Source organism: Seriola aureovittata, chromosome 15, assembly GCF_021018895.1.
Source record: "Seriola aureovittata isolate HTS-2021-v1 ecotype China chromosome 15, ASM2101889v1, whole genome shotgun sequence".
Lineage (NCBI taxonomy): Eukaryota > Metazoa > Chordata > Actinopteri > Carangiformes > Carangidae > Seriola > Seriola aureovittata.
In genome coordinates, this window is record NC_079378.1 from 22,414,811 (window position 1) to 22,438,417 (window position 23,607).

The 23,607-nt window shown below is 44.0% G+C and overlaps 1 protein-coding gene across 1 annotated transcript in view; it reads right to left on the reverse strand.

The window, feature by feature from the left end:
- The window catches only part of med13a (mediator complex subunit 13a), a 73,955-nt gene that overhangs the window by 2,117 nt on the left and 48,231 nt on the right, over window positions 1-23,607 (reverse strand). The window contains exons 9-29 of the mRNA XM_056397052.1: window positions 21,299-22,054; window positions 19,456-19,672; window positions 16,065-16,095; window positions 15,498-15,619; window positions 15,082-15,172; window positions 13,449-13,660; window positions 12,502-12,677; window positions 9,449-10,371; window positions 9,106-9,273; window positions 8,325-8,548; window positions 7,598-7,787; window positions 6,854-7,286; window positions 6,061-6,292; window positions 5,351-5,542; window positions 4,303-4,526; window positions 3,456-3,598; window positions 3,181-3,339; window positions 1,717-1,905; window positions 1,011-1,153; window positions 744-917; window positions 23-123 (exon numbers count right to left, since the gene is read on the reverse strand). Coding sequence (XP_056253027.1) covers window positions 23-123; window positions 744-917; window positions 1,011-1,153; window positions 1,717-1,905; window positions 3,181-3,339; window positions 3,456-3,598; window positions 4,303-4,526; window positions 5,351-5,542; window positions 6,061-6,292; window positions 6,854-7,286; window positions 7,598-7,787; window positions 8,325-8,548; window positions 9,106-9,273; window positions 9,449-10,371; window positions 12,502-12,677; window positions 13,449-13,660; window positions 15,082-15,172; window positions 15,498-15,619; window positions 16,065-16,095; window positions 19,456-19,672; window positions 21,299-22,054 — 5,100 coding nt within the window. The remainder of the gene's footprint in view (window positions 1-22; window positions 124-743; window positions 918-1,010; window positions 1,154-1,716; window positions 1,906-3,180; window positions 3,340-3,455; window positions 3,599-4,302; window positions 4,527-5,350; window positions 5,543-6,060; window positions 6,293-6,853; window positions 7,287-7,597; window positions 7,788-8,324; window positions 8,549-9,105; window positions 9,274-9,448; window positions 10,372-12,501; window positions 12,678-13,448; window positions 13,661-15,081; window positions 15,173-15,497; window positions 15,620-16,064; window positions 16,096-19,455; window positions 19,673-21,298; window positions 22,055-23,607) is intronic.

A 23,607-nucleotide genomic window follows, 5' to 3' on the forward strand; every position in this document is an offset into this window, starting at 1 on the left:
AGTGTGTTCTGCTGTTATTTACCTGAGTACATCTGAGGTCTGATTGGAGTCGAGGGGGTGGGAGTGTTTGCTGTGCAGTAGTTCATCTGATTGCACTGAAGACACATGGAGGTGCAAAGAGGCCTGACAGGGACGGAACAGGGAAAGAGGTGGTGTCAATGGCATTGTAATGAAGTTATTAACTTTTTATCGCATCTCATCTAAATAATTATTGCTCTATTCACAGCAGAGTGACAGCACCACAGAGTCTGTAGCTAATTCCAGAAGCAAGAGATATAACTGCAAACAAAAACCAGTCAACCGGTTTTCTTGTGTATGCCATCTGTTTACATACAAGGCTTCAATTACCCCAACACCAGTTGCTGATGAGGGGTCACATAAACAACCAAAATGCTACAGAACAGATTTGCAGTTGATTAATGAAGATGTCTATAAATTGGTCCAATTTCCAGTGGAGAGAAGCTCATGATTTACATCTTAACTGCATTTATAGGAAAAGTAATATATTCTTAGTGCTCAAAGGAGAATATCACAGAATTAATTTGTTTACTGTAGCTGCTGTTACAGTTTGTTAATTGCATCTCTTCTTACCCCTAATGTGTCCTCGCCTAGCACTTAATTGTTTCACTTAGATATCTTGCTGTTCCACCACAAAAACCACAAAGATAACTCTGCCTTTGTGTAAAAAGGCAGCATTTAAAAAAGCCTATAAAGTAATCAAGCAGGAGGGCGGAGCCCAGTACCTTGAGGAAGAGTGGACACTGGTTCTGAGCCTGCGGACAGGCTGACCAGAACCAGTCGGGTAGCGGGCCGGCTTTAGCCGTGGAGACAAAGTAGCCAAGAGCCAAAGGCTGCTGCAACAGGCCGAAGGCTGCTGCAGCCTCGTCATGAGACTCCATGCGGTCCGTACTCTGACCCTGCAACAAGGCGGGAAATCAAAATTAGCTCTAGTTTCTGTCATGTAACACGTTGTACTTAAGGTTACTTATGTGTGCATGAACATGTCTCACCTTACTGCCATCACCTCCATGGTGGTAATGAGAGCCAGGGGAGTGTACTGGTGAGGTGGTGGGCGAGATGTTGATGATGTCTGGGTCCACCAACTCGTTCTCCTGGTCCAGCAGGTCAAAGATCCCAATAGCATCAGACCCATCTGTGGAGAACAGGAGAATGATTCAACGAGTCTGCAAGTGATCAAGTGGTAAGATTTTTTTCTTTTTACTGATTAGCTCCATATGTCTCTCAATAACATGGTCTTAACAACATTTCCTTTCTTTCTATTCTGCATGTTTTGTTTTTTTGTGGCAGTAACTTGCATCGTTTACAATTCAGGCATAACGTGCGCACTGGCAACCTTCATTGTTATTATGTGGTTAATTTTGCTCTTTAGTGAGTATTGGATGTGAGTGACCAGGCAACACACATTTTGCACAAAGGAAATAAGCTGAAGACACTTGAGGGTGCTGTAAATGCACTGAGTATGTAAGCATACACTGCTACAACACAGACTCTTAATAGACTAGAAAAGTAAACAGGAAGGATTGGAAAACAAACTGTACAGATTACAGGGAAAAACTTCAGTAACTGCTGAATTTTTCTTTAACATCAGTGAGTTTGTTTAAGGCCCAACAAATAGCAACAATTAGCCACTTTAGATTTAAAACTCAAGAGGATCCCAGGGACTGACTGCAAGATAAATGCAGTAGTGCTACTGACCAGTGGTGGCGTTGAGAATGTCGAGGTTGGGGTCGATGTTGGTGTAATTGGAGCTGGCCACTTGGACGGAGGCGGAGGTGGGGAAGACCAAGATGTGGGTGCAGGAGGTGTCCTGTGGGGTGCTCAGCTGGGATGTCTGCATGTTCAGGGTGGTGCTGCGGCCAAACACGGAGCCTGTTGACACTGAGTCTGATGGGAAGGAGAGAGAGAGAGAGAGAGAGAGAGAGAGAGAAAGAGAGAGAGAGAGTGACGGGTCAATAAACAGTGCCACTAAGCAGAATGAACCAAAACAGGAATCCTTGTCACAAACATTTTATCTACTGTGGGAGAAATCCTTTAACTTGTCCCCGACTGAGCAAATTCTTCATGTTTGAGCCAAGGGCAAAAATAACTCAAAGGAACAGACTTTGTTTTATTCAAGCATCAATGAAACGGATGAATTTTGCAAAAGAAATCACTGACAAGTAACGTTACATTAATGCATTTACAATCAATTGTAATAACCAACACTGGTGCTATGTTCCATGGCATTTTAATGATTTGTTTACTTTCTCTCTATTATTGTACTGTACACTGTGTGTGAGCATGAAGAGCAATACTGCGATTTTTTTCATCTTGTTTGTTCACAGACTTAAACTGAGTCAAAGAAAAAATAACTGCAACTTGTTTGAGAAAATTTTACACCTAAAACCTTCAACTCAAAGCACAACAAAACCGCAACCCTTTCAACTATAGCACACATGCTAAGTCAGTGAAATGACTGATGACATATTGTTTTCTTCAATTTAATTATATTGACTGAATTAATTTAAAATGTTAAGTTTTAAAAAGTTTCCTCATATGCACTCAAAAACATAAAAGAAGCTAAATTTAAAATAACAGCTGTTATGTTTTGTGCCAACGAGTCTCAACAAAGTCTTACAGTTACAGTGACGTAAAACACCCCTCCCCAGTCGTAGTTTGGCATGTTTGTATATGTGAGGCTCACACAGCCTTTCTAATCTCTTTCAGCTTGAACAGCTTTTTAGGAAGGAGAGGTCCTCAGCCAAGTATTGCTCATCACAATCCTGGTATGATGCACTGACAATCCCCCACTCGTTTCCCAAAATAAACCCATTGATCTGGCTCTCCATCACACTGCATTGAGATCAATGGGCATCTGAGAGATAGTGCTTTATGAGCGAAAGGTACATGATCTTCCCTGCCATCAATCGGCTCTGGACAAGGAGGGGACACGCGTTGTGATATGCTGCTGCCATCAATCAAGCCACACACACACAAACTCTCTCTCTCTCTCACACACGCACGCACGCACATGTACGTACACACGCGCGCGCGCGCACACACACACACACTCACAAGCGCTACCTTACTATGTAGAGTAATGCCTCTCAGATGAGAAGTATACATTTAAAAAAAGATACCAAGTGTATTTATAATTTTCCTACTGTGCACACAGTGTACCTGGCATGATGATAAACGATCCCTGGGGTTCCATGGCAACCAAGCACACGCTGAGGATGCTGGGAGTATCTGAGGCGGAGATGCCGCACATTCGACACATTTCCTTCAGGCGGCGACTCAGTGACTGGAGGCTTGTCCTGCTCAGCAGAATACTCCAGTCTGGAACATCAAGGGGGAGGAGCAACAGAGGCGAATGAACAAGTGACAAACAGAGAACACTCGAGTGCCTTGAATGCTCGAGTTGAAAAGCATTTTACCACGAGAGTCATCCTTACCTTTTAGTTCTCCGTGCCCTATTCTGCCTAGTCGGCCAATCACCACCCTCCAGGGGACTGATGTCATCTGCACCAGCCCTAAGCACCAATCCCACAACTTCTGTAGACCGAGCCGCCGAACCGAGCCTTTTTTCCTCCGCGCCCTGGAGAACATGCATAGACACGCATGTTAAATCCACATTTCACTGTCTGGTGTGTGCTTTGTTAGACAGAGGTGATTTCAAATGTAAAATATTATGAGTCCTGCTCTTCCGTTTGGTGAAGGCTAACATGTGGCCTTGTGCAGACCGTGCCTGACTGACTGCTATGTGCCTTTCCTCTCAAGTCTAATTAATATTTCAGTGAAATGTGACAATTGACAGTTAGCATGACATAACTGACGCAGAAATCACAGTTTTGATATCAAGCAGACACATTTTGAGGATTAGAGAAAAGCTGCCACACACCTTTTGTAAGGTCACATACGTTTGTTGTGCAGCTTTGATTGAATGTGTGATATTCACAGAGGAAAAATTAACCAGTGGAGAGTGAAGAGAACGATGCCAAGTCACTCTCCCTCTGGTGTGAGTGTGTAGTGTTGCCGTATTGTCAAAACTACCTACATCGTAACTGCACTATAAACAAAAATACTGCACAAGCTTTCTGTCAGCAACACTTTGATACATGACAACTATAAATTATTATGTGTTCTGTTTTCCGTTCTTGTTAGTCTATTTGGTTTATGAGCTCAAACTCAAAATACCAGTTTGAAAGCCCAGAAGTTTTAAGTGATTCCTTTTGGAGGTAATAACAACTGAACCTGGTAGGTTTGAGTGTGCTGCACCATAAGTGCTGATGGTGGTCCTACCTGTTAGGCACATCAATGTTGATGATGCAGGTCTCCAGCAGTTCCCCATATAGGTCAGTGCATGTAGCCAGAAGCCAGCGCTGGTCATGGGACAGACAGTATCCTACAAACAGCACATTGTATTTCTGCGATGCCTCCCCAAACGTCTCCCCGAGCTCCGTCTGCTTGTCCTTTACCGGTGCTAGAATGAATGGAGGTGTGTACAGACGTAGACACTCCGGCCTCTGCAGATTGAGAGATGAAGATGTGAGGATAAAGGATTTAATGATGTTGAGCCCTTCTAAAAAAAAAAAAACACTCCAGATGTGTTCATTTTGTACACATATGATCAACTGCTGGACTTTCACAGGCACAGGAAAGCCTTTCTTTCAATCCTATTTCATGCTGAGCTCATATTCTAAGTATCCGTACAAGCAAAACTGTTGCTTTTGTCGCTCCCTTAGTCCCACCCATATCCCAGCCTCCCCCCTGCAAGACAGCCCAAGTTTTGCTGGTATGTAAAAGGGAAAAGGTAGAACTCTCTGCGAGGAAGGAAGTCAACTGAATTAGGTCCTGATCTAAAGCGCCCCTTTGTCTAAACCTGGAGTAAAGATCCCATTATGGAGGTCTCAGGAGCTAGCCAAGCAGATAATGGAAAGAAAACTCTGGAGTAGCAGAGGGTTGCAAGTTCCCTTGGTCCTGTTCCAGAAGAAACTACGAGGATGGTTAGCAGTAAAAACTCTATATCTCAGTGCCTCCTTTCTATTCAGTAGCAGACTGAACACAGCCAGGGCAAAAGGCCGGGTCACTTCAGGTCAGGCTGGAGAGCTGAAAGCAACTGAAATGCTGCTGCTGGGGCCACAGTGTCAGCCTCTGTTTGCTTACCTATCGATCAGAGGACACCGCCAGCATGTTGATGCTAACACACATTGCCAACGAGGTGCTGCTACTGATCGACTGCAGAGCTGAACTGCAACTGCGTTCTCGCACGGCAACCTTTTCCGCTTTTACATATTATAGATTATGTCAAAGTAATGAAAGTGCAAATTTGGCGATTTGTTGTATTTACCTCTGGGCTCTTCAGTGCCGTGTCGATGGCCAAGCCGGGCCCGAAGCCCGTTAGTGACTTGACATTGGTGGAGGTGGGCAGTGGCCGTCTACACTGAGCGAAGACAGAGAAGGCTAGAGACTTGAGGTGCTGGGCGTAGATATGACGGTCTTCGCCTCGTACTGGCTGAAGCAGATACTGGCACGGGACAATCTGGGGTAAAAAAAAAAGACAGAAGCTGTTAGATGTGGGCAAACTAACTACAACATAACTCTACACTCTTCTCTACTCTTTCCACCTGCACAACTGCAATATCGACCTGTCAGAGAGAAGTTGTAAGTGAACATAAGAAGTGTTTTTTTTTTTTTTTTTTTTTTACAATAAAATACTTTGTATAAACACTAAGTGGCCAATATATAAAAAAGCTTGATACACTGCAAAGCAATCCAATACAACCCTGTATAAATTATAGCTGCCCCTTAAACGTTGATGATCCCAGTCATCAGTTGATGTCAAACTGTTAGTAATCATTAACAATTTACAGCCTCTGATGATGATAAATATGACACTAATGATGCCACTGAGTATAATACTTAAATCATTAAGGAGCAATTGACACACTGACATTGAATTCACAATTAATGCATTCTCACTCATGGTGTTAACATTATGATAATGAAATACAATATGGTCAGCAATAAAAATATGGCTCTCACAAGAACTTTACTTGCCTGTACAGAAATAGAATTGCGGACGTGGGCGGGCAGGAACTGAAGCATCTCAAGATAGCAGCGTAGCAAACCCAGCGTCCACACGCTGGAGTGGGCCGGTACCGGGCCTGGGCCGCCGTCGGCCTCATCGTAGCTAAAAGGGTCCACAATGTAAACAACAATGGCAGGTGGATACGTGATGGCATGGGACTCCCCATCCGTGGGCACGCCTACTTTCTCTCGTTCCAAAGTGCTGGGGGAGGACACAAGATCACACACAGTGTTATAAAACTCCTCTCAGCTTCTGATCCGTTGAGTCACATTCAATTCTACTGAAAAAGAGCTTAAATAAGAATTTATTTAAATGACAATGACCAAAAGTAAGACCTCAAACTACTTAAGGGTCACCTGGTACCTTATGCTACAGTTTATGGACTAATGTGTATTACATATATATTATTTACGCGCTGTAGCAATTAAATAATGAGACTAATGCTGGTTTGACTTAGATTAGCACAGCCTCATTATTTAATAACCACACCTCGTACACTATATAATGTATTTTGCATTGCAGAATATACATATTTATTATGAAAGTTTTAGTGCATTATGTCTACCGTCTTTTCATAAAAGGAATTAATTATTCAGTTAAATACTTAAAAGTGATTTCACAGCATCTCAAAAATTTCAAATACAGCAGGTCATGGCTTTTTGTGACTGACTGGCACTTAAGTACAAAACTGATCAAACACTGCTTTTTTTTCTTTATTTTTTTTTTTACAGCTGGTGTGCAGGCATGTGTGTCCTGCAGTACCTTTCAGGAGGCTCTGTGGGCCCCTGGGTCTGGCTGCTGGAGTTGTCCCCTGAGGTGCCAGTATTCTGGGTACCAGCCTGCTGTCCCAGCTGTCCACTCTGGGGTCCACCTCCCTGACCCTGGCTGCCCATGCTCCCAAAGGGGGGGAAAGAGCTGGGCTTGGCAGACGGCATTCCGCTGCCAGGCTGGCCTGAGGTTGTCACCAGGCTGTTGGATGATGCAGAGCCATTTCCGGACCCAGTGTTGCTGCTGCTGCTGTTGTTGTTGTTGTTGTTGGTAACCGAGGAGCCTGCAGCGTTCACTGAGCCCTGCTGGCCCACTGAGCTGGAGGCGGAGCTAGACAGTTGTGTGGAAGATGACTGGTTGGATGAGGGCGGGGGACTGGGCTGTGTGAGGAGGGAACTGTCCAATGGCTGTGAGGCGAGGTATGGAGCTAAAGGCACAAACAGAAACACACCATTTGACTTTCATTAATATCATGAAAATAAACTGATGCTCAGTTTATTGCATTTCAACTTGACCTCCTCCTACACTGATCACTCTGCTTTCACATTTCAAAGATCTGCCCTCTTTCAAACCACATCTCTCTGACTAACCTTTTTATAATCACCAAACCAAGTGAGGTCAAAGGTGGAAATTCAGAGACAAGAGCCGATTGAACCAAGCACTTAGCAACAGAAGAACTGAGGACCACGTAGGATCAAAACTGCGGCAGTTAACTAGCGGCCTGTAAATGACACCTACCGAGGTTGTGGCGGCACACTTGTGCATAGAGTTTGAGCTTAGTGAAGGCGTCGCTGTTGCCACTGGCAGCCTTGAGGAACCAGTCGCTCACTGGCTGATCCACGAGGTTCTTGGCTCCGCTGCCGCCGACAAGGACTATGCCATCAGGGTAGCCTTTGGAAATGGGCCGGTGCTGGCCTAGTCGACATGACTGTAGAAACACAGAGGTAGAGTCAATGTGATGAAGACAATTATTTTAATAAATTGGTCATTTAATATAACTGAATGTGAAAATGGTTAAAGAATGGAGGCTTGTGTGTAGTTGTAATTTGGAGTATTTTTTTCATTAATCATTTCAACAACAAAAAATTTAAATTTATTTTATATGTTTCAAACAAAACATGATTTTTCCATCAGTTTAGATAATTAATATAGTTTTGTAATTAACTCTATGGAGTCCAGATTCATTTGGGATTTTCTTTGCATGAATTTTTGCCTTTTAAATGTCCTTAAACCACAGGCATGGTATCTTTTTTTTTTTTTAGCACAAACACTTTTTTCCTGATACGTCTGACTTATCATTTTGTCTAAATTTAGAGCAGCTACGAACCAAAAATTCAAGAAATATCTATAATGATAATCACCCAAAATATTACTTTGCCAAACCTGGGTTGAAGACAAGTAAAGCATTAATACATTTATATAGCACTAACACTGAAGAGTTTGCACCCTTCTTCAGAGTCTCTACCTCATAGACTGCGGTGAGGTCTTGAAAGAAGCTCTTGGCGCCACTCAGCAGGGCCTCGTTGTCAGGACAAACCACCAGGTACCCAATGTCCCTCTGGGAGCCAAAGGGATCCAGTAACAGTTTCTCCCAGTAGGGCAGACCGAAAGGAGACAGGACCACAAAGTCATACTCATAACCCACCAGGAAGGTGGGAATGGGCAGGGGCTCTGGGGACTCGTCCGTGCCTGTGCGAGTGAAGTGGAAGGAGGAGGAGGAAAGGAAAACCAAGTGTGGATGGAGGTAGAAAGAAACACAAAGAAGAGAAAGAACAGTGAGCGAGTGTTAACAGGTAAGGTGTCAGCCCCCATCCCCTCTCCCTTCTGCCCTCCACTGTGCATCAGAATGTGAGGTCACCAAACAATCTGACAGCTCCTCCCAACAGAGCTGACATCTGGACAACAGCAGAGGGACCATGCTGCCTATTGATCTGACAACATCCAGGGTTTTTCTACCTTAAGACACACACATCCCAAAATGTCACGCACGCTAACACCAACCATCACAGTTGATATCATGGATTTGACTGTAATCCTCTGAGAAAACAAATGTCTTTCTGCTCACGATGACAACAGTCAAGTATTTTGTGCTTTCGCTTAGGAAGTTTCTCCAAGAAGAGAAGTCTGACACCTGACACCCACTTACTGATACCTGCTTTTAATACAGCTACACTGGCTGGGAGCAAAACATTAGTCAGAAATGTGTATTAAGCAGATATCATTCCCCAGTTTGTTCCCAGCGTTACCGTAAGATCCGCGACCAGCCATCTTGTGGAACTGCTGCCAGGTGAGAGGACCCTGAACCCCCCACGACCGCACTGTCCTCTTCTTTTGGATTGCGTCTTGGAGTACAGGCTGGAGGGACATTAGCGCCCGCAGCACATCCTGAGAGCACAGCACACTCACATCCACTGCTGCAGACCAGAGAAGAAAAGGAAAACTAAAGATTAATCACAACATGAAAAATGAACACAAATAACAAGTCAGTTTTATGGTTAAATAAAGTACAAAGACTAAAATGTAAAACATCATTTGGTGTCAAATTGAGTAATTTTGGCAGGGATGAAGATCTTATGACTTCTTTCTCACCGTTTTGTTTGCCCCAGTGATGCAGGCAGGTGCTCTTGACCAGCACCTCATCCACTTTGCCACCTGACATGTTGTCCATGAACTGCCTGCCATGCTCCAGGGCCATGTAGCAGTCGCTGTGGTAGTCCCTCTCCTCCACCCTCACACAGGGTGGTACAGGGGCCCCGCTTGGCCCCCGTGTCACTATGTCGTGCTCCAGAATTGAAATGGGTGAAAAAGGGTTGGTACACTGGTCTTGCAGGAGGAGAATCAGCTCATCTGGGACACGGTCGCCCCTCCCCACTCCAGTTCTCTCCAGCGAGGAGAGCCGCAGCTCCTCAAAGCGCTTTTCTGCCTCTCTGCTGACATCTGAACCCCGGCCGATGATATCCAGCTCGTCCTCAAGGAAGAGGCCCGAGCCGTTGCCGTAACGCCGGTTGACCACAGCACTGAAGCCACAGCTGCAGGATTCCTGGGCCTCACCAACGGGGTCGCTCAGGTACACGCCCGCATCGGCCCCTTTTATGTTCACGTTACACACACAGATGCAGCAGCTGTCAAAGTTGCAGTCTTTGAAGAGGTTCATGACGGACTCGGAGAGGATGAGAGTGACGTAGAGGCTGTGGGCCTCGGGGATGGAGGGCACTGTGGCCGGCTCCACCGAGTTCAGCGGCCGGCAGGTGGAAGGGGTGGATGCTGGTGAGTACAGGTCGGAATTCTCGTACTTGAGTGAGCCTTGGACGCTGGCGGGGCCCCGAGGTGTGCGCGGGGTGCGTGGCGTTCGTGGGGTGGGGGCAGAGAAACGCGGGGTGGCGGGTGAGGGCAGGATGCCAGCGCCACTGTTACTTGGTGGAGCACTGTTGGACATGAAGGGTGTGTGGGTCTGAGGGGTGTAAGTCTGGCTGTAGTCCTGGTCCATGGTGCTGCCCACACTGGGGATGTTACTGAGGACAGAAAGATTCAAGGACATGAATTAAAAAATCACTAGAACCGCCGCATGTCTGTCAGTGGGAAAGACACAGTGGCACTTTTTAGGGATTTGAAACAGGGCCAACAAAGCCATGTGGACGATTAGAAAATGATCCTATCAAATCACAGGTTCTCATGACAACAATATTAACTTCCCACGTTCAGCACAGTCATAAAACCCCTGAAAAAATCTCACAGAAATTAGGTTAGACTTACAGAACATTTCCTGATCAACTGAACATCTAATTGAGGCATAAAAACAAGACAGACGATCTGTACTAGAACATAATTGTGTTGTTTTTGAAAACAACAATGTTCTGTACATTGCTTCAAATAACAATATCGTTATCCAACTGTCTCAGTGCATTTGTGAAGATAGCTCAAGTAATAAGGCAGTAGGCCACGACGACATTCAGCTACAAAAGGAATGCAGAGTGGGCTTAGACTGCACATGGCTACACATGAGAGAGCAAGAATGCGGGAGAGAGAGAGAGAAGCGTAAAGACGCAGAGGGAGAGAGAAAGACATTCAATAAACATTTCAACAAGCGTCTCTCTGAGGTAAGGTTTATTTTTGGGCTGGCAAGCAACAGTGAGGAAGCAGGGAGAGAGTGTATGAGAGAGCAGGGGAGAGGGAGGGAGGGAGGGAGGGTGAGCACATCATGTCCCTAGCTATATGTGGGGAACAACTCCTGGCTCAGACCCATTAGAAGGAAGTCCCAGCGCAATTCGCTCTCCTGCAGCCAGGGCACGTTCAAGACGGGATGCAGATGCGAAGGCAGCACCAGCACATTATCAGATCTTTACCAATGACTCTATGAACATTGGCCATGTTTAAGTAAATCCAGACACCTCTCCCTGCCTGCACAGTGCACCATAATCAGATTTTGCACTCCAGTTACACACTCGAAAAAAAAAAAAAAAAGAGGAAGAAAATAATGAGCCCTACTAACACTTAAGTTATTAAAAGTATTTAGAATGTGACCAACCTTTGTTGCTTGTTCATACTCCAGTGCACTTCTAATAAAAGAGGAATGATCTAAAATTATTCTTAATAATCATCAGGCAAATTTAAAGCTCCACAGTTGCAATTAGCTGCAACAAAAAAAAAAAAAAAAATAAGGATTCCTTTTTATGTGAAAGAAAAAGTCAGTATTTCCAGCTCAGCATGAAACTGCTGGATAAACCATAAACTGACAGTTCACTTTTCAGTTACAAGCAACTACTTTCTAAACAAAAACGTTTTCCAATCACAGCCAAGACTGAGGAAATGCTTTGGCATTTGCTGCAGGCCAGTTTTGTCAGTTAACAGGGTCAGTGTTTGTTCAAAACCAAATTGTTTCTTGTGCATTTTAGACATTAAATTCAACCAAAGACACAAAGTAAGGATGACGCTGTAAAAACCCTGAATAAGAAGTGCAGAAGTTTCTCCTCAGAATCACAAGATTAGATATAGATCAGTGAACCCTTTAAGTCTGCTGAGCCTGCCAGATTTCATGTTCCCGGGTCAACACAACACATGGGTGTAATAAAATGAAGTCCATACAAACGTAATAAGGCTCTACAGCCCTGATAATAGAAAACCACAAAAATCAATAGAACAAAGGCAGGTTTTTTTTTTTTTGGATAAACTGAAATTCCCATGTGCGTGGTTCAGAAAAACTGTGACAGATATACTACAGACTCCAGGCTTCTATGAGCAGTGAGGTGGCATGGAGCCACTGTGGGGGCCCATCTCACCACTCCAGTGATAATCCTCATCTTCAACCAAGAAGGCATTTTACACTCATTTCCCTGCACCGCCTGGGGTAGCCATGCATGGGAAATTGAGCTGCCTGCTAAGGGGGTGTCCGGGGAAAGACCAGCGGGTGTGTGGACAGAAAGGGGGCAGAGTATGAGTGTATGCTTCCTTGCACACAAAGCCCAAACCAGCCAGCACAGCCTTGGCATATCTTCTGCAAATCAACATTAGAATGCCTCAGTAACCTTCTGCCCAGATCATCATGATAAATTATAATTCATGACGCAGGCGGGAAAAAAAAAAAAAAAAAAAGTGAATTGGTTCCACAGAAGAGAGATAAAAATCAGACAGAAACACAGTCATACCTGTCCTTGTTGAGGAAGGTCATCTCCCGGCCCATGGTCCAGCTCGGTCGGTAGATGCAATCCTCTGGTACTTTGATAGGTGGGAGACACTGACTGGGCAACGTCTTTAGAGGAGCAAACATGGAGCAGCCTACGAACGCCTGGCACAGGTCTGGCTTGTACACGAATGAATAGTCCTAAGTGATGGAAAGGATATATATATAAGGCATAGTAAGATAGAAAAATGTCTGATGAAAAGATGAATCAACAGTAAGACACTGCTTCCCTCTATTCCCATAAACATGACACATCTGTGGCAGCTTCATCCGAGTAACTTTAAGTATCTTACTTATACACACACCGTGTCTAAACTGAACATTAGTTTCAGTTTAGACATGCAGCAGAAAATGAAATGTGATGCATGCAGTGGCATCATCTACTCATTAGGATATTTCAAAGTGCTGGTAATTTATAGTCAGTTAAAAGCAAAGCAGCTGTGAGCAATTCCTGTTGACATCAATCAATGGATTACTTTGAAAATGAAGAAAGCTTAAAAACTTAAAGATTCTCAGGCATGTTTTGCATTTGTAAGGAGCATTTTTTTCTCCGCGATGTCTTAGTGGACTAATGGTTGTTTATTTACGCTGGACAAAGGAGATTGTGATATCTTCAGAAAAGAAAGTAGAAGTTACACCGAATCTAAGTGTATAGGACTACAAAACTAGTAGAGATTTAGTGTGTTGCTCATGGGCACTTCAGCTTGCTGACATGGGGAATAAATCTTGCGATTCCTAATCTGGAGGACAGTCTCTTGACAATGTGAGCTGAAAATCACCATGATGAAGAACATATATCCACCAACAATCACTCACTTTGACTTCTGACATCTGCCGGTTCTAGCAGTAAATTCCACCTGTTGGTTCAGTCACTGCAATAATACCTGACAGATGGACTAGGTCTTGACCCACCTTGATTTCAGATGGCTTGGGACTGCAGAAGCTCTCCTCCACCTCAATTTTGAAGTGGCCTCCCAGAGATGAGGTGCCATCCAGTGTGGTCATGCCTGGGTTGGGGTCCATGCTGCCATAGTCCTTGCTGCACATGTTCATGGGTGAGTAGCCCATGATGTGCTGCTCCAGTGAGGGAGGCGTGGGAAACATCTGGTGCAGGTCTGCTGAGCCTGGTGGGAGGTAGAAACACGGGGCTATCAGAATATGTAAGCTATCAGGGTTATAATGAGTTTGAATGAGGTATAATGAGTATAGGAGGAATGTCTATTCCAACGATGTCATCCGTATCATACAGCTTACACTGCTTAACATGCTGATGAGGAGATAGATTTAATTATATATTGTTTCCAGTATTTCAATTCCTCTGAATCTAGAACTTTAAGACACAAGCCAGTTCTTAAGATAACAACTATGTACACCATGTGGATGACTCAACAATGTGAGATGTGTAATTTTAAGCTGTTAGAAGTCTGTCGTTTGTTACTGCAGCTTGTCAGCATGCTCACTGATGTATGTTTATGACAAGCAGCTGTTGTTATAGGCAGCTACCAGGCAAATACAAAACAGATGTATTCTTATTATACATGTTTAAAGTCAAAAAGACATCTCGCTCACGACCGATGAAATGTTTGCAGTTTGTCAAATGTTTGCCACCATTTTTTTTACTGTACATTACTTAGAATCTACAGAATCCAGTAGAGCTCTTTATGCAAAGTTGAAAGGTGGGTAAAAAGCAGTAGCGCCTTCTTTTTATACTGCTCTCGTTTACATTAGATAACAATGACACGTTTCCTGGTGAGCAGGCTCTATGCAAAGATGTCCAGAGAAAATGAGGGGAATATCTTCAACTCTGTTGCAATTTTAGTAATTGTAAGACATATCCAGGGGGCTAACAAATACAATTCATGGTAAAAGAACAAAGTTTAGGACTGTGAATTATCTGTTCATAAAATAAAGGAAAATGGGACCTGGAACCAATTTACTTCACAGTAAAATATAGTGGCCTTAAATTCTCTTTATTTCTACACCCTGAGCTCAAACCCAACATCACCATAGAAAATACAGATATAATAATGTTCAGAACAACAAATTAGGTGTAACTTTAAGTTACACTTTAACTTTAAGTTTAAGCTCTATGTGGTGTTAGCATAGAGAGCCAGCAGTATAGTAACAACGGAGACAACAAGTCAGCAGCTACAGGATGACTCTGTCACTTATGAGCCAAACACTGATGCACTGTGAAGTTAATTACAGCCATATTCTTCACCACTAGGTGGCAAAGCCAAGGGTGAGCATCGATGATGCTTAAGTAGTAAAAGCCTTAATTTTATTTAGTGGATTAAAGGATGTGATGCCATTTCACTTAGCTGAAAGTGTGAGCAGAGGGAATACTATGTTTAAAGCTGAAGTGGCTTCTGGCTAAATCTCAGTGCACCATTCTTAATTTTCAAGGGGCTCACAGGTGTGACCAATCAGATTCTAGATTAACACTTGAGACAAATCCACCCATATAGTTTAAAGAGAGAGGCACATCAGTGTTCAGGGGGGGAGAGAGAGCAACATCAGTAGAGACAGGTATAGAGATACATACTAATGCAGGAGACAGGGTCCAAAGTGGATGGCTTTGGTTCCTTGTTGCCAAATTTCTCATCAGTTCCATTCACCGGTCGCCTGGAACCAGGCTGTGGACAAAAAAATAAGTATTTTAGTACCTGTCTATTTTAGCACCTCAAAGTGTCAGTTAATAAAACTGCTCTAAATTCATGCATGTTACACCTGTGGGTCCTGTAAGTCAGTAAACGCATGACATCTTCTTAAGAGTAATTGCAGTGGGTATTGAGAGTTCTCAGCTAATGTCATTGCTCTGGCACATGAATGCCAGGGTAGAGCACACGTACGCACGCTCGCAAACACACACACACACACACACACACACACACACACACACACACACACTTTGTGTGTAACGAAATACTGACAGCAGCGTGAGCCAACATCTCTACTAACCGCCAGATCATCCTCGTCCGAGTTGAAGAGGTTATCCAGGTCGTTGATGGACACCACCAGGTCGGTCTCGTGGATCAGGCTGGTGGAAGCCATGCGGTTGTGAGCAGCTGCCCGCTGAGCATCTGTACACACACATACATCACTAATGTTAACATGAAAATTTCAGGCGACCAACTGTAAATGTCAACAAGCAGATTCTAGGTGCTTGAGAGGTCAACCAAAGGCAAGAATGTTGCTTTGAGCTATGATGGTTCACTCTCTATTCAATCAAGCCAGGAAAAAAGATTTTCTTCTAAAATTAAATTATGAAACGAATGTGTTATGATAAATCTGTTATATGAGATCGAAATTTGAAATAACTAAGAATGAATGTAGTTTCTATTGACATACTGGAAAGACTGAAGTTTTATTTAGTATGCTGCTTCTTCAGATCGGATGCGACGTGTACCCTTTGTCTTCACTGTCTAGATTTTCTGAAAGTGTAAGTACGATTATGTGTGTTTGTGTAACAGCAGCCAAGTCAGAAAAAACCAAAAGGCGTTGTTAGGAAGTAAAGAGACTCCTTACCATCTGAGGGACCTGTTCCTCCATCTTCACCCTGTGAGGATGAAGAAAGATGAGAAGGTCAGACAAAGGAACAAACAGCCACACGTACACATGCAACCAGAAAGATATATCACACAGTGAATATTTAACCAAACAATGTTCACAATGTAAAACCCAGACATAAACTGTTTATAAAAACAAAATCATGTGTTGATGAAGCCTTTCCAAGTTCTTAATGAGGGCTGTGTTAAGATGTGGGTGGGTGGAGCTCTTTAAGCTTGTAACCATGATTAAGAACTAGAGCTACATAAATAAACTTGACTAGGCCCGAGTTTGGATAAATCACAAACAGAATATGGACATACACAAACTTTCTCCAATCAATGCAAAACAAACAAACAAACAAACAAACAAATAAATAAATAAAGTATAATAAAAGAGAATTGGACGGAAACATAACTGAAAAGGCAGCGTTTCCCTCTGCTGTGGCAAATGAGATTTCCGGTGTGGATCACAGTGAAATCATGATCCAAGGAATGGCCTCTTAGGTTCCCACCCAGACATCAATATCTGAGAGGGCTGGCCTTCTGTGTGTGTGTGTGTGTGTGTGTGTGTGTGTGTGTGTGTGTGTGTGTGTGTGTGTGTGTGTGTGTGTGTGTGTCTGCTCTTATGACGGGCTGTGTGTACACTGTGTGCTGAGCAGCTCTAGCTGGGGAACAGGAATGTTATGTCTTACCCATTGATTTTATTACGCTCCAGGGCTTTTCTCTGAGTAACGTGGGCTTTAATCTGTCTCCCTTAAAGGACCAATGTACGGCAGACTACAACATCCGCACCAAGGCCACAATCTATAGGTGGTAATGATGCCTTAACCCCTTATCAATAACCTGGCCTTGGCTGGGAAAGTGTTTAGGTGCGGAGTCTTTACATATTGCAAAAGCTTGTTCGACTCCAAGGCTGCCTACGTCACAACATCCCATCACCTCTTTCCCCCACCTCACTTGCTTTGCTCATTTGTCGGAGGCTTTTTCCATGCATGCATCTTATACTTAATTCAGAAGGCACTGATATAGGTGCACCACCTCTGTGCAATGGTATTGGTGATTAGATGCTTGTCCATTACAGCACACGTGTCACATGGCCAGTAGCAGAATGTCTCTCCAGTCTGAAGATTTTCACAGTCTGATGATTGGAGACGCTCACGTACGTTCCATATTAGGTCTATCACAGCCACCGGTGCTCTGTTTAACAGTCTAATGAGCCATAAATAACCAAGATGTTTTAACAGCTTGTCAAGCTCCAAGTCCACTCCAAAAAAAGTTAAAACAGTTAAGACTAATTACTGGAATCTAAATCTTTAATCTTGATAGACAAATTAATCTATCAAGAGGAAATTCTCTCTTCCCTATTAGGCAGGTAGGAGGTTAAGTTTCTTGCAGCTACAAAGAATCACAAAGATTCTCCCAAAAGCGTGTGGTAGATACACATTCAGCACATAAAGCAGACGGACAGTGGTAGGGCTCCATTGCACTTTGACTGCTCTTTGGGGACTCTTCACTCCTCTGAGGGCAGCCTTCACCCTTATATTCCAGCACAGACCGGGGGCGTGTAGCAGGGTCTTCAGCAGACAAGAGAGAGGGAAAATATTTGAGTGCACTTTTTAAGCTTAATGGTTCAGTGAACCAGGTGTGTTGCTGTGGTTAAGACTCAGGGCTCCTTGAAGCCTGCTGCAAACACACAGACCTGGACATGAACACACAAACACACAGACATCGAATCTCCCTTTCCATGCTAGGGGCGATCCACAGCTAACAGGTGGCCCTTGTCTGGAAGTGGAGCCAACAACCCCAGAGGCACACACAGAGCAGAGGAATACAGTGAGAAGGGGAAGGTGGGAGAGGACAGATCAAATAGGAAAATATACTGTAACAACTAAAGGAAATTGGACAGGCTAACTATTTGGTGTTCCTCTGGGCTCAACTAACAATAGGGATTCATGGATGGCTTCCTGTTCATTTAAACTTGGGCAGTAAAAGCGGATGCATACAGAAAGCGGTCACACCGTTATTTTTAGTGCAGTATTGCTGAGGATGCTGATGGCCTATTTTCTAGCTTGCCTGCTCCATGATCTTAAAAATCAGCCCTCTTGTTCTGTTTTTACCTTGGGCAACTAGTGAGGGAGGCATGGATTAAGTGGTTGCTCTCTATGCTGCCTTTAAGAAAGCAGTCACACCACTAAGCATTTTTCAAACTGTCACTGCTCTTTTTGAATTACATTCAATGGGGTGTGGCTGCAAACTGGACTGAAAGCAGGCAACTTGGAAAAGGCACTGTGCATTGCTCATTCTTCAGCAGAGCAGGGGACTTTACAAAGCTGATAAAAGTTCAGCGTGCACTATTTTTCATGTCAACTTATCACAATGAACTCCAGCCTTTTAGTATTTTCCTTCCATAAAGTTTGAGGACTTGTGAGAGACAGATTAAAAATAAAAAGAAAGGTCGACATTAAAGCAGCACAGGCTGACACATCCCAACTTTTAGTCCCTAGTGTGGGTTAAGCTCCAAAAACACTGGATCCTACAGTTCCCATAATGAAACTGGATAATATCTCCCATTAGACCCTTCCTGCCTCTTAAATGCATATTACTTTCTAACTCCACACATCCAGTTTATATAACACAGGCTTTCTGTAAAAAAAAAAAAAAAAAAAAAAAAAAAAAACTTTAAAAAACTTATGCCAAGTATACCCTGATGACATGATCAGCCATGCATGTCATTTAATATGATGATGTGAGGTTTTCACATAAGTCCTATATGGGTTACATACCTCACCTTTACATCCACGTCATAAAAAAACATATATACAATGTAATGTTTTATTTGTGTGGATGAATAAAAAAAACCAAACCAACTGGCAACAGAGCTGTATAAATATCCCAACATAATACGAGATTATTGTCAATTAATTTTTATTATAATTACAATCAGATTAATCATTTACCAGGTGATTAATCTAAAATGCATCACAAATCTTAAATCTCTAATGAGATTATCTGCCCTTAACTGGTGTATCTGAGTTTTCATCTCAACTGTAAAAATTATATTTTGTTAAGACCAGAGGAAAACATCTGACTGAAGTATGAACATTTAAAGTGTAGCCTATAGGTGGAACAACCCGTTTTCTATTTATATGTATACCATACCATTTGTTAATAATGCACATGTAGGACAAAAGATAACATTTTATCTGGCATCTATCTGATGCACTTGGCCGTAGCAACAATGTGCAAAAGTCAGAGGGTCCAGACCATTTCAACAAAAAGGTAAAATACATCTGTTAAACACTACAGGGCCTGGACAAATTGTATTCCAGCTAAGAAAAATTCTCACTTCTCGACTTGGCTTGCCTTACCTTATGTTTCTTCCCTGGCTCGCGCTCCCCGCCTGCCTTATCCTTCTTGTTGGAGAATGTGAATTTGACGTCGCCTTCCTCGAAGGCGTAGGGGTCCACCTCCGGCTCGTGATCTCCGTCAGTTATGGCAGCAGATAAGTACTGGTTTCTCCTGGCTCGATACATCTGGACGCGTTCTTCTGACACCTTTAGTGGCCATTTTGATGTAGACATGACCCTGGGGAGAGAACAATGCTTTGGTGTGAGGATGGCGGTGGTCTGGGTTGGCGTTACATGACCATCAGAGATTTTTTAAAATTCACAAACAATACATACCAGCTATTCATCCCTTTATTTTAATTAAGGGCCATTATACAGTAAGGATTTAATAAGGAGTTGCATTTGAATTTTTGGAACATTTCCTAAACTGCTCTGTTTTGACCTGGTGCTGCCTGATATCATATGTCAGTGTTACTAGCATCGTTATCCACAGTAACAGAAGTGGCAGCGAGCGACTGCAAACGACTCTGACAGCTGTCATGCAACAGAACTGATGCATCATGTTTGTTGTCAGACAATCACCTCTCTGGCAGATTTATGGAAACATGGTGACTGTAGCACTGACTGCTCAAACACTTACAGACAGACACATTTATCAACCGTTGCTGTGACATGGCTCATCAGAGTCTCTCATGGCCTACTTGTTCCTCATATGTAAAGACAGAACAGGGGAGGGAGAGAGGGAAAGAAGACGACTACTGGCTGCACAGCAGAAGAGGAGGGACTGACCCAACTTATGTGTTATCCCCTCCCCTTCACCGTCTCCTATGTTTCTCTGTACTTGTGTCCTCTCGTCATGCCTGTCCAGCTCTGATGTGAGGTGATGGTGTGCAGTGGCCTGGGCCAGAGATTAGCCGCCATTCAGAGCTGTGGCTGGGAGGATTACAGCTCACTAGAATAGTCCATACAAGTGGCTGGCCCCTTGGGATTGCATAACCTCGCTGATAATTCCCACTACAGCCACCCTACGTCCTGCTGGTCACCATGCCTGCCTTCACACTGGACAAGCCCCTTAACGCTGTCCTCCTGTGTTCCTCTTCCTGTCTACCAGCTTCCTCTCTCTCTCCAGTGCCTGCCACACTGAGAGCCAGCAGAAAGTATTTCTATCAGCTTCAACTCTACTACAATAGCAGAGGTTTATCTTTATCTAACCCCCTCCATTACTCTTCCTCTCCTAGCTCCGATGTGCGTGTTTGTGTGTAGGAATCAATGAGTAGTGCTGGCCCTGCACATTGGAGATGTATGATGTCAAAAGGGCACATAGCAAGAGATTAACATGCTGTGTGCAGTTAAGCACTATACCGAACATTCTGAAGCTGAGGGATGAGAGAGGTGGAGTGAGGTGAGGGATCAGAGAGAGAGAGAGAGAGAATGAGAAAGAGGGAGAAGGTGGGTTTTGTATCATTACTCTTTCAAAACAATTTTTTCTGGACTATTGAAAGTGCTCCAAAGCAGCCCAGGGCCACTCTGTAACAGGGGGAAAAGGTGGGAGGGCTTGGATGCCTAACAGCTTAGTCTACGAATGGCTGCAGCCTTTATGGCCTCGTGTGTGTGTGTGTGTGTGTGTGTGTGTGTGTCTGTGTGTGTGTCTGTGTGTGTGTGTGTGTGTGTGTGTGTGTGTGTGTGTGTTGTGTGTGTGTGTGTGTGTGTGTGTGTGTGTATATACGTAAAAGTGGTCTCAGAATTTTGGACTGCACTGTAATCATTTTCATATTCATCAAACCATTCAGTGACCCCTCATGTGTCACCTGTCTGTACAAAGAGAGCATCAAACAGTGATTATTAATTGGCAGGTGTCACTCACTCTGTGACTGACACCAGGTTGTCCTGTGACGCAGAGGCCTCGTCCCTTAGCTTGTCCCCTGGCAATAGCGGTGTGGCCAGCTCGGCTTCTTTCCTGCGGGGTAGGTTGAATAACCGCCATGGAGCGTGGGAGCTGTCTTCCTCCAGGTTGACTGCTGCACCCACATACACAGTGGGCTCAGGAGGCTCGGAGTACACCGAGACTCCAGGATGTGGGTGGGAGTGATGGGAGTGGAAGTGCTGATTCAGACCCTCTGGTCCGCCGAGCTCCTCGCCGCCACCCTTTACCCCAACCAGGCAGGGCTCTGGGGGTGGCTGGTAAAAGTGTTGGCTGTTGGGGGTTGAAGGGTTCTTCATGCCCTCGCCCGACTCCTCGCCGCGCTCGCAGGGGTGGGGGCTAAGTGGTGGGGGTTGGGGGGAGTTGGCCTGTTCTGATGGCCCAGCGTTAACCGCCCCACTGTGGAGCTGGGGGGCTTTTTGGATGGCAGACACATCCGCAGAGCGAATACTAGGGAATCTTCCTCCTTCCTGGCCCCTCATTGTCAACCTTTGACCTGCAGTTGTCTCTGTCTCTATTGTGGCCTCGTCGCTGGTCAGGCTTCGATGATGGAAGGGTGTCTGCGGTCTTTTCTGCTGCTTGTCACCTTTCTCTGGCTTCTCTCCTCCAGCTTTGTGCTTGGTAGGAGGCTGGGAGGGCTGGCCTGCTGACTGAGCTTGGCCCGGGGTGCTGCCTGTTCGCTGCTTCACTGATTTGTATCTGCAGGGGAGAAGACAAACGGGGAAATACAGTGAGGCCATGTTACACTAACGCCACTGAACAAAATGGCAGCAGAGACAAAAATAATCTGTCAAAATATGACAGAGGATTTTTCATTTTCATGGCACACAGAGAGCCTGTGCAGCTTATGTAAAATCTCCCTCAAATCAATAAGCAAGAAACACAAACAATTAAGTTCCATAAGTGTAAGACTGAAACACCCAAAAAAGAAATGCTTTTGTACATTTACAATTTCATTAATTAGTCATTCAAACTCATGAAATGAAAAAAATGCATCTTCTCAAGAACCTATACATTTACTTTTTAAAAGGTGATGAAGACAGTAACAAAATATAAGCCCTGCTGACTACCTGCTGACTATCGACAGCTTCGCTCGCCTTCTCCCTCTACACTATGAAAATTCATTCATTTCCTACACCGATGTAGACATGCATCAGAGTCTCTCAGACCAGCATCATTGTTTCTTGAGCCTCTCCATTGTCAGTTCACCACTCAGCCAACTGTTGTGGTTACAAATTAGGGTGTTGTCGAGGAAACTGTGCCTCTTTAATGGCTGGGGAATACACGTGTCCTGACTATTCGATGTAAAGATAAGCAGACGCATGGAAAGCTCGCATCTACTAAACAAAGCTAATGGCCATTAAAACTGGCAACGCATAGAGCTTCCCATTTCTGTGTCGCCAAAGTGCTGGCTGGCTTCCAACAAATTAACACGCTCCAGCTGACTGGCCCAATCCACTTTGCTCTCATCTGCTGTCCAAGTCAGCTCTCCTCTCCCTAGGTGGAAAAAAATCCTGGTGCAAAGGATTCCCCTCATGGGATATGCCCAGACTCCTGAATTTTCTTCCAATCAATCAATGAGTTCAGTTGGTTCAGACTGCCACTGAGGAGGCTGTCAAGCATCCACACATCTAGCTCTCTGACTGGACTTTGCAGTCTGCAGTGAGTGGCACAAGATCTTGTTTACATGTGATCTTTACTGCTTACATGCGAGTAAAGCAGCTGGTTGTAACTGTGGTTGGTCGAGATGGATGATGAGCTGAAGACTGAAGGATAAAGGGAGACAGCTGATTTGCTGTTTAATTAAAGAATGGGGCTCCTAAGAATGTCATTAAACTAAGTGTGATAATGTGATGAAATAGACAATAAAAGTGAAAATGTGATAAAAAAAAGAAAATACACAACTAAAATCCAATCTTTCATGAGGCTCAATTTACAAAAAAGACACACTACTGCACACTATACAATCATGTATAAGCATGCAGAGCAAACACAAAGTATTATTATCAACATCAAGGTGTCAGACGACAAAATATATGCCTGTGATGAGTGTATTAGTGTATTCTGTGCGAGTGCTTGCATTACAATTCAGAGATGGTTCATGCTCACTGTAGCCTTTCCCGGTCTAGGTCCCTACTGACAATATGCATCAACTGTAACTGGGCCTTTCTGTCCTAGTAGATAAAACAGGCATTTGGACGTCCCTCCATGATATGACTGAAGAACACGTACGCTCACAGTGCTAGCAGTTT